At 47.0% G+C, this 17,109-nt stretch overlaps 1 protein-coding gene across 1 annotated transcript; it reads right to left on the bottom strand.

Annotated features, from left to right (window-relative positions):
* Positions 1-6,559: 6,559 nt before the first annotated feature.
* Positions 6,560-16,872, bottom strand: LOC123162173 (lysosomal Pro-X carboxypeptidase-like). The gene is made up of 10 exons (XM_044579964.1): positions 16,369-16,872; positions 15,897-16,041; positions 9,134-9,267; positions 8,274-8,386; positions 8,016-8,139; positions 7,693-7,848; positions 7,443-7,595; positions 7,259-7,338; positions 7,092-7,141; positions 6,560-7,004 (listed from the first exon to the last, which is right to left on the bottom strand). Exons 1-10 carry the CDS (start codon positions 16,816-16,818, stop codon positions 6,874-6,876), a joined length of 1,536 nt encoding a protein of 511 aa, XP_044435899.1. The 5' UTR covers positions 16,819-16,872; the 3' UTR covers positions 6,560-6,873.
* Between the last annotated feature and the right edge of the window lie 237 nt (positions 16,873-17,109).

Raw genomic sequence — 17,109 nt, 5'->3', positions numbered from 1 at the left:
AGTGCGGCGCAAGGCGGCGCGCGCGGGGAGGCGGCGGCGAGGCGGGCCGGCCTGGCTGGGCCCTTTTCCCAGTCGGGCGCGGTGTTTTATTTTTATTTTTATTTTTTTTAACATTCCGCCGGCTAGAAAAATCCTAGAAAAATATAAATAAAAATCTAAAAATTCCAAAACAAGTTTTCTCCGTCTAAATAAAATATTTAGAACAAGATGAACTTTTCTTGGCCCCTAAAATGCAATTTTTAAAACATGCAAATTTTTCTAGGGAAATAAAATTCTGAATAAACTCAAATAAAATCCAAATAATGATTTTAACATTTTTCCTCCGATATTTCAATTGTTTTGAAGAAGTCATATTATCTCCCCTCATTTATTATTTTAAAATGAAATATTTTCCGGAGAAAAATAATTAAAATCAAAATACTCGTCCTCACTATTTGATAAAAATTTCAAATATGAAAATTGGAAAATCCCAAACTCTCTCCGAAGGTCCTTGAGTTGCTTAGGATTTCGAGGATTGCAAACGAAAAAGCAATAAAATATGATATGCATGGATGACCTATGTATAACATGCCAAATCGGAAATTTGGGATGTTACACAATCTAGGGCTCTGGCGGAGCTGTTCTGTCGGGGACACTTCCCTCCAGAAGGAGGAAATCATCACCAATGTCATCACCAACGATCCTCTCATCGGGAGGGGGTCAATCTCCATGAACATCTTCACCAGCACCATCTCCTCTCAAACCCTAGTTCATCTCTTCTATCCAATCTTGTATCCAAAACCACAAATTGGTAGCTGTGGGTTGCTAGTAGTGTTGATTACTCCTTGTAGTTGATACTTATTGGTTTACTTGGTGGAAGATTATATGTTCAGATCCTTAATGCATATTATTACACCTCTGATTTTGAACATGATTATGCTTTGTGAGTAGTTACTTTATTTCCTGAGGACATGGGTGAAGTATTTCTATTAGTAGTCATGTGAATTTGGTATTCGTTCGATATTTTTGATGAGATGGATGTTGTCTCTCCTCTAGTGGTGTTATGTGAACATCGATTACATGACACTTCACCATTATTTGGGCCTAGAGGAAGGCATAGGGAAGTAATAAGTAGATGATGGGTTGCTAGAGTGACATAAGCTTAAACCCTAGTTTATGCGTTGCTTCGTTAGGGGTTGATATGGACCCATATGTTTAATGATGTGGTTAGGTTTACCTTAATACTCCTTTTTGTAGTTGCGGATGCTTGCAATAGGGGTTAATCATAAGTGGGATGCTTGTCCAAGTTAGGGCAGTACCCAAGTGTCGGTCCACCCACATATCAAATTATCAAAGTACCGAATGCGAATCTTATGAACGTGATGAAACTAGCTTGACGATAATTCCCAATGTGTCCTCGGGAGCTCCTTCATTATTATTAGAATTTTTCCAGGCTTATCCTTTGCTACATAAAGGATTGGGCCACCTTGCTGCACCTTATTGACTTTATTTACTTTTGCTTGTTACTATTTATCTTATCAGAAAACTACCTATCACCTACTGTTTCAGTGCCTGCAGAGAAAACCTTACTAAAAACCGCTTATCATTTCCTTCTGCTCCTCGTTGGGTTCGACACTCTTACTTATCGAAAGGACTACGATAGATCCCCTACACTTGTGGGTCATCACCCAAATGCTCGCAAGTTGCTGGAGCAGTTCTCGCAACAGCCAGACCCGAAGGGTCGTTTCTCTGCCGCCGATGGTCTGATGTACTTTCGACAAAAGACGGTGGCTGGGAGGTTCGCCTACAATTTAGCAATCGGCGTTGCGTGCTTTCCACGACAGCATGGTGGGGGTCACTCTTGTTTTCCAGTGACATATCAGCGTCTCTACAAGCTGTTCGCATGGTCCAAAATGAAGCAGCAGATTGAACAGTATGTGCAGGGATGTGCGGTCTGCCAACAAGCTAAGCCAAAGCAGGTTAAATACCCAGGTTTACTCGAACCAATCCTGCTGCCAGAAGGAGCCTGGAAAGTCGTGACGATGGATTTCATTGACGGCCTCCCGTAGTCGGGAAAGGCAAACTGCATCTTGGTATTCATGGATAAATTCACACGCTACACTAACTTTCTGCCTCTTCGGCATCCATTCACTGCAGCCCGAGTGGCAAGGGCTTATCTGGATAATGTCTACAGACTCCATGGATTACCAAAAGCCATCATCTGGGACAGAGATCTAGTTTTCACGAGCAAATTCTAGCGTGAGTTGTTTGCCAACATTGGGACTAAACTCCAGATGAGCACTCCATATCACCCATAAACTGATGGGAAATCGGAGAGGGTCAATCAATGTCTTGAAATCTATTTGAGGTGCTTCATTCATGCGTGTCCCAATCACTAGAGCCAATTCCCCTCCCTTGCCGAATTCTGGTACAACTCCAGCTACTACTCAGCCCTGGACATGTCACCTTTCCAAGCATTGTATGGGCATGAACCACGGCACTGGGGGATTGAAGCAGCAGCCGTGTGCAAAATACCAGAGATAAAAGATTGGCTAGAAGAAAGAAAGACTATGCAATAAGTACTCAAGCAGCACCTGCACCGCACCTGGCACATTATGAAGGTCCAGGCAAACAAAAAGTGATCAGAGTGGGAGTTCGCTGTGGGGGATTCTGTATTTTTCAAGTTACAACCGTATGTGCAGTCGTTAGTACATTGCCGAGCCAACCACAAACTGGCGTTCAAGTACTTTGGTCCATTCAAGGTGTTACGCCGGATCAATCCTGTGGCGTATGAACTAGAGCTACCTCAGGAATCACGAATACATCATGTCATCCACGTCTCTCAACTGCGGCAAGCGCTCTCGCTAGGTACCTCTGCATCAACCACCCTGCCAGTTCCGCATTCTTCTGAACGGTTGCCTGTCGAGCTGCTGGACAAGCGTTGGGGCAAACCTTGTCTGGCCGGCGCGAGCAATACTTGTTGCGCTGGTCAGATTCTGAGTTATTGGACGCATCGTGGGAGGACGCGCTTGTGCTCAAGGGTCGCTACCCGTCTATGGCAGCTTGGGGACAAGCATGCTCTCAAGGAGCAGGGGATGTCAGCATCCCAGGTTCAGAGACGAACAGCAGCAACCAGAATACTGCCAGAACAGTCAAGGGAGCCAACGTGGCAGCAGGGACTCGATCTTCGACCAATCAGGGACAAGAGCGCGTCATCGCCAAGACACCTAGGATCAAACACCCGAACCGTAGGTTCATGGGCCCGGAGTGGGGGAACCCTTCTTAAGCCAGGCAGAGTAAGGCGAACGGCATCCAGTGGGATCAGACAACGGCACGGCTCTCCTTTCACTTTCTCCTTTCTTCCCCACAGACTCGTTGTATCTCTGTAAGCTACCTTGTGAGTGATAAATTCTAGATCGAGATCGATTGCCTAACAATTTTGTAAGATTACAAGAGCGGAGTGACAGTTCCCCAAAATACCAAGGAGTTCAATCTACTTGTGGTAATACGACATTGCTCCACTAATATCATTATTAGACATCTCAAAGTATGAATGTGTGATTGGAAGATAATTATTAATACTTTACATGTGAACGTAGACACATGGATGTATATGTATCTATGTACTCATACATATATATAGCCTTACAAATCCATGTCATCCACTTTGCCCTAGGCTCCTCCTAACCATAGTGCATAGAATCGATAAACCAGATCAAAACATACATATTCGTTTCCAACCTGGCAAGGGTGGTCCTGTGATGTAGCTAGCAAGGGCTACAAGGCGACCAAGTCGCACTGGAGTTGTGGCTGGCGTGCGAGCAGGGGGAGTCAGAGTAGCGGCTCAAGGGGGAAACAATATTGATGATCAACTATTGACTAATGCTACTAATAGCATGCATGAGCATTGTGATGGTGATGAAACAGGAGTAAACAACAAAGAAAATGAAGAAAATGTAGCCCAAAATCACAAAAATGGTGCAAAGTTTGGGCCTCATTTTATGTGTCCTGAAACAAGAGACAGATCGCCCTCCGGATCAGTTCTAGGGCAGAGGATCAGATCCTCCTTGGGATCCATTGCCACAGACGGACCAGGCGCAAGCGCACGCGCAGATGCGTCCGATCCCACGGGCGACACGCGGCTGCCTCCCACTAGCCGCGGCACGTCCCCAGCTCCACGCCAATCATCACCTGCCACTTGGCAGCATGCAACTGGCACAGGCAATGCCCGGTTCAGAACCAACACGTGTGCTTCAAGCGGCGGGCTCCAGACCGCCCAATCGGTGTGGGTTTCGGCGCAGGAGTGGGATCCAGTGTCGATCCTCCTGAGCAACCGACAGGCGCGGACTCCCTAGCAGATGCGCCATCATTGGAGAATGATGGGCCGGCCCACAGGCCAGTTTCTTCTGTGGATCCAGCAAGTACCGAGGCGCGGTTATCGGCCACAGAAAATCCAAACGCTGATGTGGCAGAGGATCTCTCCTTGGGATCTGCTGTGGCTGACATCTCTGTGCAGCCCACAGGATCCTCTGTGGCCACAGAATTGATGGCTTCATCACCTCGGCATACACGTCTATAGAAAGGGGTAACAAAACCTGTAAATTACAAACATATAACCAAATATGGTATGATTTGCTCTACAGGTGAACCTACTACAGTTGAAGAGGCTCTTGGTGATGAAAAATGGAAGAAAGCTATGAATGAAGAGTACATAGCACTCAAGAAAAATAACACATGGCATTCGGTTCCTCCACAGAAAGGTAAAAATTTGATTGATTGCAAGTGAGAGTTTAGGATTAAAAGAAAATCCTATGGAACCATTGATCGTTATAAGGCTAGGCTTGTTACAAAAGGCTTCAAACAGCGGTATGGTATAGATTACGAAGACACCTTTAGTCCAGTTGTAAAAGTTGTCACTATCCGTCTTGTCTTGTCCATTGTTGTATCCAGAGGTTGGAGTCTCAGAAAGCTAGATGTGCAGAATGCGCTCCTCCATGGTGTTCTAAACGGGGAGGTGTATATGAAACAACCTCCTGGGTTTGAAAGTAAAAGTGATGCTTCTCATGTCTGCAAACTTGATAAAGCATTATATGGGTTGAAGCAAGCTCCAAGAACATGGTATTCCCGTCTCTGTCACAAAATGCGGGCACTTGGCTTTGTTCCCTCCAAGTCTGACACCTCATTATTTATTAACAAGAATTCCAACACATGCATATTTGTTCTCATTTATGTTGATGACATTATTGTGACATGCTCATCTAATGAAGCAATCATAGGACTCCTAAGGGACTTGGATGCAGATTTTTCCTTGAAGGATCTTGGAGACTTGCACTTTTTCCTTGGAATTGAGGTGAAGAGACACAAGGATGGACTTCATCTCTCTCATGAAAAATATGCAACTGATCTGGTAAAAAAAGGTTGGCCTGCAAGGCTGTAAACCCTCACCCACTCCTTTATCCAGTTTAGAAAAATTGTCTCTTACAGAAGGAACACCCTTGAATCAAGAGGGCATCACAAAATATAGAAGTCTAGTAGGAGCTTCGCAGTATCTCTCTCTTACCAGACCTGACATTTCCTTTGTTGTCAATAAAGTATGTCAGTTTCTTCATGCACCAACTACTGTTCATTCGACTGCTGCAAAACGTATAGTTAGATATGTCAAGAACACTTTGGGTGTTGGTTTAAACTTCAACAGATCACCCTCTACTCTTGTCGGTGCTTTCTCTGACTCTGACTGGGCAGGATGTCTGGATGACAGAAGATCAACTGGTGGATTTGCAGTTTTCTTTGGACCTAATTTGATATCATGGTGTGCACGAAAACAAGCTATTGTCTCTAGGTCAAGCACAGAGGCAGAATACAAGGCATTAGCAAATGCTACAGCAGAGATCATATGGGCTCAGTCCATGTTAAAGGAGCTTGGTGTGAAAATCAAACAAGCTCCCTGCCTATGGTGTGACAATCTTGGTGCAACTAACCTATCTGCAAATCCAGTCTTCCATGCTAGAATGAAGCATATTGAAATTGATTTTCATTTTGTCAGAGAAAGAGTTTTTCAGAATCAACTTGACATTCGGTTTGTACACTCCAAAGATCAACTTGCCGATGGGTTCACAAAGGCATTGCCTGTATGAAGTTTTTAAAACTTCAGATCTAATCTCAAGTTGACCAAGTTGTGATTACGGGAGGGTGTTAAACCAGCACATTGTAACCTTGTCACGTGGTGTAACGTAGAGATAGATATACATCACGTGGTGTAACGTAGAGATAGATATACATGAGATAGTCTAGAAGGTAGTTGAGGCTATATCTTTTCTGTTGTAACTAAACTTATCTTCTCTTTTCTTTCTCCTCAAGATGTATCTCTATCTTCTCAATTGAATCATGTATGCGCTGTCATCAGGGTTATTGCGGCCCTGCTATATAACATGCAACACGTCGCCTAGGCTAGGGTAAGACGTTTCTGCCAGTCGCACACAGTACACATACTTTTTGAGTAACTTTCAGCACTTTCATTTTTTTCGTATAGAGCTCCTTCAATATCATTTGACCACCAAACTTTGCAAGATTCTATAACATTTGTTCATAGTCATTCCCACAAAGTTTCAGATTTATTTTGAAATGTTTTGCTATGTTTTCTTGCAGAGGTATAGCGGGGGTGCACCGAGCTGGGTGTAGAAAAACCACTCTCATGTATTACTCCCTCCGTCCCACATTTTATTACATCCAATATACTCATATACTAGATGTAATAAGATCTTATATTATGGGACAGGGGAGTATATCTCAAGTTTTTGTGCTTATCGTCCTGTAGAAGAAAGCAAAGTCCTTACATTTTGCATGTAGCTACATTTATTTTCCTTGACTGTGAAAATCAATGGCGCCTTCTTACTACTACATCCGTGCAATGTCCTTGTTATACTGATCTATCCATCCATGTATGATCTCAACTTCCTGTCTCCTTTGTTCTACAACCCAGTCTGGATCATCCTTGGTTGCAGATCTGAGGTCCAAATGATGGGCCCCTGAACATCACCACAACAAAAGTAGTCATCGTAAGTAAGTTTCAGAATACTTTTGACCTTGCATATTTTCTGCAACTTCATGTTTACCTTTCTCTGTGACGAGAGCAATGATGCTGGATGATATTTTCTTGAGCACCCTGATAGCAGTTTGACAGGAATACTATTAATATTTTTTACTGTGGTAAAATTGCTACCTAAATGGTTGAAACTATCAACATGAATAGATCAGATGGTGAGAAATCTTTTACTCCTACCCGCCTCCACTCCACGGGTCTCGCATCCCGTTGGAGAAGATGATGTTGCTCCCAAACCTCTTGAGAACCTTGTCAATTTTCTGCAGTGGGTCGTGCAATGCAGTACCTGGTGAGCACACATGCCACCTAAAGAGATGCTGCTACTGATATGTAAACACTGAAAATCGGAAGAAAAAAAACTTACATGGCCACCATATTGAGTAGTGATCCAGTGCATCCTTGGACGAACTCCGTAGAACATAAAGCAGCCCTCGGACCTCTTCTCAGGCATGAAGCTGGACGGTGGGAACATGCTCTCGTTCGACACTGTCATCGGCATGAACATCTCAGTGCAGGCCTGCAAAAGAGTTTGTTTCAGAAAACACATATATGATCTTCTCAGGCTTCATGTTATCAGTACACAACATACACATGTATGTGAGTCAGGCTTGTACCTGCCAGCCCCAGCCGTGGAGGGCATGAGGGTCATCACCACCCTCCACCTCGAAGCACTTCTGGTCGCCTGTGTAATTGTAGTATAGGCTCGCCGCAGCGAAAGCTTTGTCGATGACGTCTGCTCCGGGGGGAAAAGTATCAATGATCTTGCACATCTGCAGAAAGTCAGGAGAATTACATGCTCAGCAGAAAAGAATAAAAACAGGTCTTCAGACTCAGTTTGGTAGCTCTGAAACCCATGTTTCTCTCCTCATTCGTGATTCATTTGATGTAGTAATGCAGTCGAGAGTAAGGGTTGTAAATTAGGTTGCAAGTGGCTAACCTCCTTCACAGGATAAGCAGGCAGATTCATCATGAAATTGGCTGGGGTTGGATAGTCCACCATGGCAGTGGTGGTGAATGCTGCCCTTAGCCACAACCCCAGACGAGAAACGGAATGCACTGTCCTAAAATACATGAGATAGAGCAATGTCACCAACCTGAGTCATCGTTGTCGATTCGCCAAAGTATGATGTCCATATCCTTCGTTGACAAGATGAGATTTGCATGTCCAAAACAATATCAGTTGGACAAAGCTTACTTGCAGGTCCTGAAGTTTTTGCTGAGCTCCAAGAGCCCTGTCTCGTTTGATCCCCTCTCATCTAGCACATCCCAAACTGCCTTGATGACACTGAAGCAATTCAGGCTCTCAGACTGCAAAATTAGTTGGATGTTACAAACTTAGAATAAGCTGATTAAACACATTTATCTTTTTGGAAACTTGACTTGGGACAGCTACTAATCAAGCATCAATAAGACAAAGATGTCACTAGCAAGTGAATCATCATTCCCTTTCCTTGTTATATCTTGTCTCTGCCGTATTAGTACGTAATAGCTGTGTCACCGGGCATCATCAACTTGCATATCTTTGGACAAGTGAGGACCTTATTTGCAACCGCCTATTGATAGCCCTTCTGCGCGGTTGAGCGTCGCAATCAGGCTAATCCAAAAATGAACCATTAGACGTGGTGAACTCATTAAGGTAAGTCCTGATCACCTAGACATCCACATCATTAGCCATTTCAATCACGCACTTTAAATTCCATGTGTTCTTTTCTTGGAAAATTCCAATCAAACGTATCTGTTAAGCTACATCCTCATGAAGAAAAGGGCCCCCACCAATTCATAATTCACAACTGAAAACCACTAATGTGCCGCTAGGGTATTGATAACACGACAACAAGTGAAATTCACTACTAATAGTAATTCAGAGCCGACACGGCGTGACAACAAGTGAAATTCTGTATCCAGAGCAGAGCATGTTGATCTGCCATGTGTTATCATCACCAATAATTTGACCAGTGACACTGGGCCATCCATCCAGAAATTATTTGACCTACTTTTGAGGAAGTTAAAGCACGATGATGTTATGCAGTAGTAGTGATTAATTCCCATTATTACCTTGAAGTCCTGCGAGACAACGTCGTTGAAGCTAGACCATGGGGTGATGTCGTCGAACTGCAGGATCGGAGCAGAGGATGCCAGTGCTCCTATGGCGACATGGGGATACTTGAGCCTGAACCATGAAGCCAGCACTAGAAATAACAGGCATAAAATCATTGATTGTACTTTATTTTTGGAAGATCCATCCACACTGACAACATTATTAGTGTAGATTAGCTCATCCTAATTTTCTCTCAAAAAAATTATCACACGCATGGATATAATTGGCGATATGGGGAGACGTGTCGGTGATGGACATACTGCCGCCATAGGAGCCACCAAAGACGATGACGGGAGCGTTGACGGCGGAGAGGTTCTGCTTGAGGCTAACCTCCTTCACAGGATAAGCAGGCAGATTCATCATGAAATTGGCTGGGGTTGGATAGTGTAAAAACACACGATAGATTGGATCGCACATCCAAACAGATGGCGCTGATTGCTATTTATATGCAGGTTACATCACCGATCGTTTACAACAGGAAGATACGATCGGTTTTAGAGATATGTGCGTATGGTACAAGTTAGCTAACAACCTGCTAGATACTAACAAACTTACAGCTATCAAGCTTATCCGCTAACACTCCCCCTCAATCTCAGCTCCCGAGAGATTGAGATTGTGTCGCAGAAGTCGGAGCTGTGCTGCGCCAATCGGTTTGGTCAGGCCATCGGCAAGCTGATCTTGGGACGACACGAATCGTATGTCCAATGCCTTGCGAGCTACTCGCTCCCGAACAAAGTGGAAATCAACCTCGATATGTTTGGTGCGTGCATGGAATACCGGATTGGCTGACAAGTACGTCGCTCCTATGTTGTCGCACCACAACACTGGCGGTCTCCATTGCCGTATGCCGAGCTCGCCGAGTAGAATTTGAAGCCAAATCAGCTCTGCTGTTGCGTTTGCCAGCGCCTTGTATTCGGCCTCTGTACTTGACCGAGATACCGTAGCCTGTTTTCTCGCGCTCCAAGACACCAGATTAGAGCCGAAAAATAATACGAAGCCACTGGTAGAGCGCCTGTCATCGGTCGATCCAGCCCAGTCAGCGTCTGAAAACACACTAAGCAAAGTGGATGTAGACTTGCTGATTTTCAGTCCTATGCCTGATGTGTGTCTCAGGTATCGCAGGATGCGTTTTGCTGCCGTCCAGTGTGCTTCTGCGGGCGAGTGGAGATATTGGCATACTTTGTTCACGGCGTAACTAATGTCCGGACGTGTCAAAGTCAGATATTGTAGTGCCCCTACAATACTCCGATATCTCGTGGCTGCTTCGGGTGACAGAAGTTGTCCTCCTTCACGAGACAAAGTTTCAGAGGTGGACATTGGTGAAGTAACTGGCTTGCAATATGTCATACCTGCTTTTCTCAAAAGATCAGCTGTATATTTGGCCTGTTTCAGAAGTATAGACTCCCCCTGGCGCTGCACCTCAATTCCCAGAAAATAGTGGAGGTCGCCTAGGTCCTTCAGGGCGAAAGGTTCATGCAGACTATGGACAAGTGATGTGAGCGCTTTCGACGACGAACCGGTAATGATGATATCATCGACGTAGATCAGCATGTACATACATACGCCCCCTTGATGATAGATAAACAGGGACGTGTCAGCAAGAGAGGGATGGAAACCAAGCTCCTGAAGCTTTGCACTCAGCCGAGAGAACCAGGCCCGGGGGGATTGTTTAAGACCATATAGTGATTTGTCCAATTTGCACACGTGCTGCGGAAGCTGTGGATCAACATATCCTGGTGGTTGCTTCATGTATACATCTTCTTCGAGAATGCCGTGGAGGAACGCATTCTGCACGTCCAATTGGCGAAGCACCCAACCACGTGAAACTGCAAGAGAAATAACCAGGCGAATAGTGGTGTGCTTAATTACTGGACTGAATGTCTCTGTATAGTCGATGCCATGGCGTTGCTTGAACCCTTTGGCGACGAGACGAGCCTTATGACGATCAATGGAGCCATCGGCACGATACTTGAGTTTGAAAACCCATTTGCAGTCGATGAGGTTGCAGCGAGGAGGCCGAGGAACGAGGTGCCAGGTCTGGTTCTTGAGCAACGCCTGGTATTCCACGTCCATGGCGGACCGCCAATGAGGGTCCGCAAGAGCATCAAGATGATTGGCGGGTTCAACCATGGCCAGCGAAACTTGCCGCCGTCGTCGTTGTGGACCATATGGTATGGTGCCGTCGGTGCGCACCTTCTCACGGCGAGTGCCGTCGCAAAGGCGAGTGGCATACCGACGAGACGCATCGGCTGGAGCGGGTGCGCGCACTTCAATCTGCGAAACCGGCTGCTGAAGGAGCTCGAAGGAGTCGGAGTCGGACACCGGTGGTGGAGAGGCAGCCGGCTCAGCAGAGGCCAGCCGAGCGGGCGAGACTGGTCCAGGCGTAGTCGCCCGAACGGGGGAAGCCAAAACCGAGTCAGTTGGGCCGGATGACGCCCTGGCTGGTTCCTGCATGACGAGATCACATCGGCTGCATGGCACTGTTGATGTAGGCGCCTGCACAGGAGAAAGAGAAACCAAACAAGGATCCTCATGCGTTACATTAGATGAAATAGGTACAGTATCACCCATAGGAGAAGGTTCTTCTTCCACCGCAGCGGTTGATATGACAGGATCAAAAACTTTAGGTGGAGCAAGTAGACGAAGCTCGTCATATGACGGGGGTAGTGAGTCTGATTTGGATGGATCAGCATAGGGAAAAGACTGCTCATCGAATACAACATCCCGCGAGATATACACCCTGCCAGACGAAACATGAAGGCATTTGTAACCCTTGTGTGTGCTACTGTACCCGAGAAAGACGCAACGCTTGGACCTAAACTGGAGTTTATGATTGTTGTAGGGGCGAAGGCACGGCCAACAGGCACAGCCAAAAGTACGAAGGAAAGTATAGTCTGGAGCGGTGCCAAATAAGCGTTGCAGGGGGGTATTCATATTAATAGTACGGGTAGGAAGACGATTGATCAAAAAACATGCGGTATGAAACGCATCATCCCAAAATCGTAATGGCATGGAAGCTTGGGCGAGCAAGGTGAGGCCAGTTTCGACGACATGGCGGTGTTTTCTTTCCGCTGACCCGTTTTGTTGGTGTGTGTGTGGGCAGGATAAGTGGTGTTCAATGCCGATGTTTTGGAAGAAAGTATTAAGCTTACGGTACTCCCCTCCCCAGTCGGTCTGAATCTGCAAGATTTTCCGATTAAGGAGACGTTCGACATGAGATTGAAAGCGATGAAAGATATTGAAAACATCGGATTTATGCTTAAGACAGAACAACCAAGTGAATTTGCTAAAATCATCTATGAAGCTCACATAGTAGCTAAAACCTCCTGACGAGGTGCACGCAGGCCCCCAAACGTCAGAGAAAATAAGCTCAAGAGGAAATGAAGTGACCCTAGAAGAACTGGCATAAGGAAGTTGGTGACTCTTCCCTTGCTGACATGCATCACATACATGTGCTTTATTTGACTCACGATTAAACTGAAGATTAAAATGACCTAAGACATGATCTACTATCCGTGAGGAGGGGTGACCGAGTCGACAGTGCCACCGATCATGACTGGGCTTGGTGACGGCAGAGAACGCCGTTTTATTCCTACTTGGTTGCATGGGACGAACTGGATAGAGACCACCTTCGCTAGGTCCGTGAAGAAGAACCCTCTTCGAAGCTCGATCCTTGACAAGAAAATAAAGAGGATGAATTTCAACGCAAACATTGTTATCAGAGGTGAGTCGATCAGTAGATAAAAGATTTTTTGTGGTATGTGGAACATGAAGAACATTGTTAAGGACAAGAGGTGCATGCGGTGTAGGAAGAAGGGCTTTTCCAACATGAGTAATAGCCATACCAGTTCCATTTGCTGTATGCACTTGGTCCTTGCCGGTGTACTGCTCACGCATGTGCAGCTTGTCTAAGTCGCCGGTGATGTGGTCGGTGGCGCCGGAGTCCATGTACCACGCTGGGTCAAGTGCCGGAGAGCCGGTAGAGATGTTGTTGGCGAAACGTGCATCCTCCTGCTGGGAGTTGTGGTTGTAGCGATCATAACAGGTCCTTGCAGAGTGGCCGAGCTTGTTGCAGATTTGGCATGGCACCCGCGGACGATCGGAGTTGGAGTTCCTCCTGTTGTAGCCGCCTTGGTGACCGCCGGCTGGTTGGCCATTGGAGCCGTTGCCTGCAGCAGAGTTACCGCCGCCGCCGCTGTTGCCGCCGTTGCGACGGTTGCCTCCCTGCTGGTTCCGGCCATCATTGTTGCGATTGCGGCCGCCGCTGCCGCCAGAGGAGCCACCTCCACCGTTGCCGCCGCCTCGAGCGCCGTTGCCTTGTCCCGCAAGATTGGCTGACAACTGATAGCCGGTGTTGGCATTGTCTTGACGCGCCTCGTAATCCAGCATGTGCGAGTACACTTCATCGAGAGAGATGCCACCGTTGGCCAGCAGCAGATTGATCGATGTGACGAGGGCGTCGTACGAGTTATCAAGGCCTGTGAACATGTAGTCGATCACATCAGTCTCGGAGACGAGGCTGCCGGCCGCAGCAAGCTGGTCAGCGAGACCCTTGACATGGCCAAAATAATCAGCCATGTTCATGTCCTTTTTCTGGGCGTGCGTAAGCTGCCTCTTAAGCTGCATGATCCTGGAGCGAGACTGCGAGGCGTACATGCGCTCGAGTGCTGCCCATATCTGCGCCGATGTCGTGAAGTTCAGCGTGCGCGCAATGATGTCGGGCGAGAGTGTGGAGAGGATCCCGGCAAGGAGCAGCTGGTCCTGGGCGTGCCAGACCGTATGGGCTGGGTTGATCGCCATCTCCGCCCCTTCAGCGGTGGAGGCGGGAATGAGGCGCGCCGGGGGGGTGCTCTCGCCGTTGACGAAGCCGAGAAGCTGATGCCCCCGCAGGATGGGAACAATCTGGGCCTTCCAGAGGAGGTGATTTTTCCTTGAGAGTCTCACCGTCACCAGCTGGGCGAGGTTGGGCACGCCGACCTGCCCGGTCATCATCGACCCAACTGAGACAGAGGAATTGGTGAGAGCACCGGCAGTGGCGGAAAGCTGGGAGCTAATGGTTGTCGATGCGGTGGACGCGGAGGTGTTGGGAGAGGTGGACATCGCGGCGAGGGATGGAGTTTCTGGACGTGCGTCGAAGCTAGGCTCTTGTTACCATGTAAAAACACACGATAGATTGGATCGCACATCCAAACAGATGGCGCTGATTGCTATTTATATGCAGGTTACATCACCGATCGTTTACAACAGGAAGATACGATCGGTTTTAGAGATATGTGCGTATGGTACAAGTTAGCTAACAACCTGCTAGATACTAACAAACTTACAGCTATCAAGCTTATCCGCTAACAGATAGTCCACCATGGCAGTGGTGGTGAATGCTGCCCTTAGCCACAACCCCAGACGAGAAACGGAATGCACTGTCCTAAAATACATGAGATAGAGCAATGTCACCAACCTGAGTCATCGTTGTCGATTCGCCAAAGTATGATGTCCATATCCTTCGTTGACAAGATGAGATTTGCATGTCCAAAACAATATCAGTTGGACAAAGCTTACTTGCAGGTCCTGAAGTTTTTGCTGAGCTCCAAGAGCCCTGTCTCGTTTGATCCCCTCTCATCTAGCACATCCCAAACTGCCTTGATGACACTGAAGCAATTCAGGCTCTCAGACTGCAAAATTAGTTGGATGTTACAAACTTAGAATAAGCTGATTAAACACATTTATCTTTTTGGAAACTTGACTTGGGACAGCTACTAATCAAGCATCAATAAGACAAAGATGTCACTAGCAAGTGAATCATCATTCCCTTTCCTTGTTATATCTTGTCTCTGCCGTATTAGTACGTAATAGTTGTGTCACCGGGCATCATCAACTTGCATATCTTTGGACAAGTGAGGACCTTATTTGCAACCGCCTATTGATAGCCCTTCTGCGCGGTTGAGCGTCGCAATCAGGCTAATCCAAAAATGAACCATTAGACCTGGTGAACTCATTAAGGTAAGTCCTGATCACCTAGACATCCACATCATTAGCCATTTCAATCACGCACTTTAAATTCCATGTGTTCTTTTCTTGGAAAATTCCAATCAAACGTATCTGTTAAGCTACATCCTCATGAAGAAAAGGGCCACCACCAATTCATAATTCACAACTGAAAACCACTAATGTGCCGCTAGGGTACTGATAACACGACAACAAGTGAAATTCACTACTAATAGTAATTCAGAGCCGACACGGCGTGGCAACAAGTGAAATTCAGTATCCAGAGCAGAGCATGTTGATCTGCCATGCGTTATCATCACCAATAATTTGACCAGTGACACTGGGCCATCCATCCAGAAATTAGTTGACCTACTTTTGAGGAAGTTAAAGCACGATGATGTTATGCAGTAGTAGTGATTAATTCCCATTATTACCTTGAAGTCCTGCGAGACAACGTCGTTGAAGCTAGACCATGGGGTGATGTCGTAGAACTGCAGGATCGGAGCAGAGGATGCCAGTGCTCCTATGGCGACATGGGGATACTTGAGCCTGAACCATGAAGCCAGCACTAGAAACGACAGGCATAAAATCATTTACTGTACTTTATTTTTGGAAGATGCATCCACACTGACTACATTATTATTGTAGATTAGCCCATCCTAATTTTCTCTCAAAAAAGATTGTCGCACACATGGATTTAATTGGCGATATGGGGAGACGCGTCGGTGATGGACTTACTGCCACCGTAGGAGCCGCCGAAGACAACGACGGGGGCATCGACGGCAGAAAGGTTCTGCTTGAGGCTGGTGATGAGGATGGCGAAGTCGGCGAGCGCCCGCGTGGACGTCAGGTAACCCAGCATGTCGGCCGACGTGTACCGATGCTGCACACAAATTTCAAACAAGTTAGTACTATTATACTAGTTGAACAAGTTTACAGTTAGTACTAATTAGTATTTTTCTTTTTTCCGTGAATACATAAAGCTTGCGTATCTTTTCATTGTGAGAAGGAAAATAGAGTGTAATTACTATGGATGCTAATTGGCATGACAACAACAAAATTTAAACAAGTGATTGCTATGGATGCTTAAACAACAGCAAAAATGGGTGTCTTGTCTCGAGAGAATCAGTAGGATAACCAAATTTTGGACCAGGGCGCGTGCGGTCACCGACGACATCAGCCATGGCAGAGGATGTGGCCAAAAGGGTACCTTGATGAAGACGAGGAGGGCGCCGAAGTTGGGCGCGATGTCGAACATGAAGCCGGTGTTGACGGCGAACAATTCGATGTCGCCCTCGTTGCCGGTGTACACGAACAGCGGCCCGGCGGTGGGTTTCCGCCGCCAGAAGGTGTCGTTGAGGAGGTACTTCTGGGAGAAGACGCGGGAGGAGTTGGGCGTGAAGGTGAAGTGGTCCAGCTCCTGCGGGAAGTAGTGCGCCGTGAACGGCTTCGCGGGGGCCGTGGCGGCGGTGGTGTACCTGCCGCTCGAGCTTGCCGCCCGGTGCTGCTGCAGAGGAGCGAGTCCAGCAGGGAAAGGAGGAGGCTGGCTGGGAAGCTTGGAGGAGGTCGCTGCTGCTGCCAGTGGTGCGGGCGCGAACGCCGCAAAGAAGAGGAGGAGCAGCACCGGGACGACGGCGAGGAGCGAGGAGGAGGCCGCCATTTTTGCCCGTCGCTAGAGCTCTCACTCCAGGTCGCTCATGTCAGTGTTCGTATCGTGTGGGGTTCATTTTCTTTGTATAAAGTGTTCTGTGGGGTTTAAGAACGCAGACGAGACAAGATGGTCGTACAACACTGAGAGCAACTCTAGCAGACCCAGCATCCCGTCCCGACCCGAAAAATAACCGTCAAAATGCGGGTCGGGGCCGAAAAACCTGCCCGATCAGACCCCGCATCCCGCCCTTATTGGCAAAAAATTTTAGGGGACGTGGCAAAATCTCGGCCCCAACCCGCG

This window comes from Triticum aestivum, chromosome 7B, assembly GCF_018294505.1.
Source record: "Triticum aestivum cultivar Chinese Spring chromosome 7B, IWGSC CS RefSeq v2.1, whole genome shotgun sequence".
NCBI classification, from domain to species: Eukaryota; Viridiplantae; Streptophyta; class Magnoliopsida; order Poales; family Poaceae; genus Triticum; species Triticum aestivum.
Note: the sequence above shows the minus strand (reverse complement) of the source record. Positions and strands in the feature narration are given on the sequence as shown.

Coding starts and splice junctions, on each gene's coding strand:
- LOC123162173 (XM_044579964.1), bottom strand. CDS start 16,818: ATGGCGGCCTCCTCCTCGCTCCTCGCCGTCGTCCCGGTGCTGCTCCTC. Junction 8,140..8,273: donor AAAAACTTCAGGACCTGCAA/GTAAGCTTTGTC, acceptor CATGTATTTTAG/GACAGTGCATTCCGTTTCTC. Junction 7,339..7,442: donor CTACTCAATATGGTGGCCAT/GTAAGTTTTTTT, acceptor GACCCACTGCAG/AAAATTGACAAGGTTCTCAA.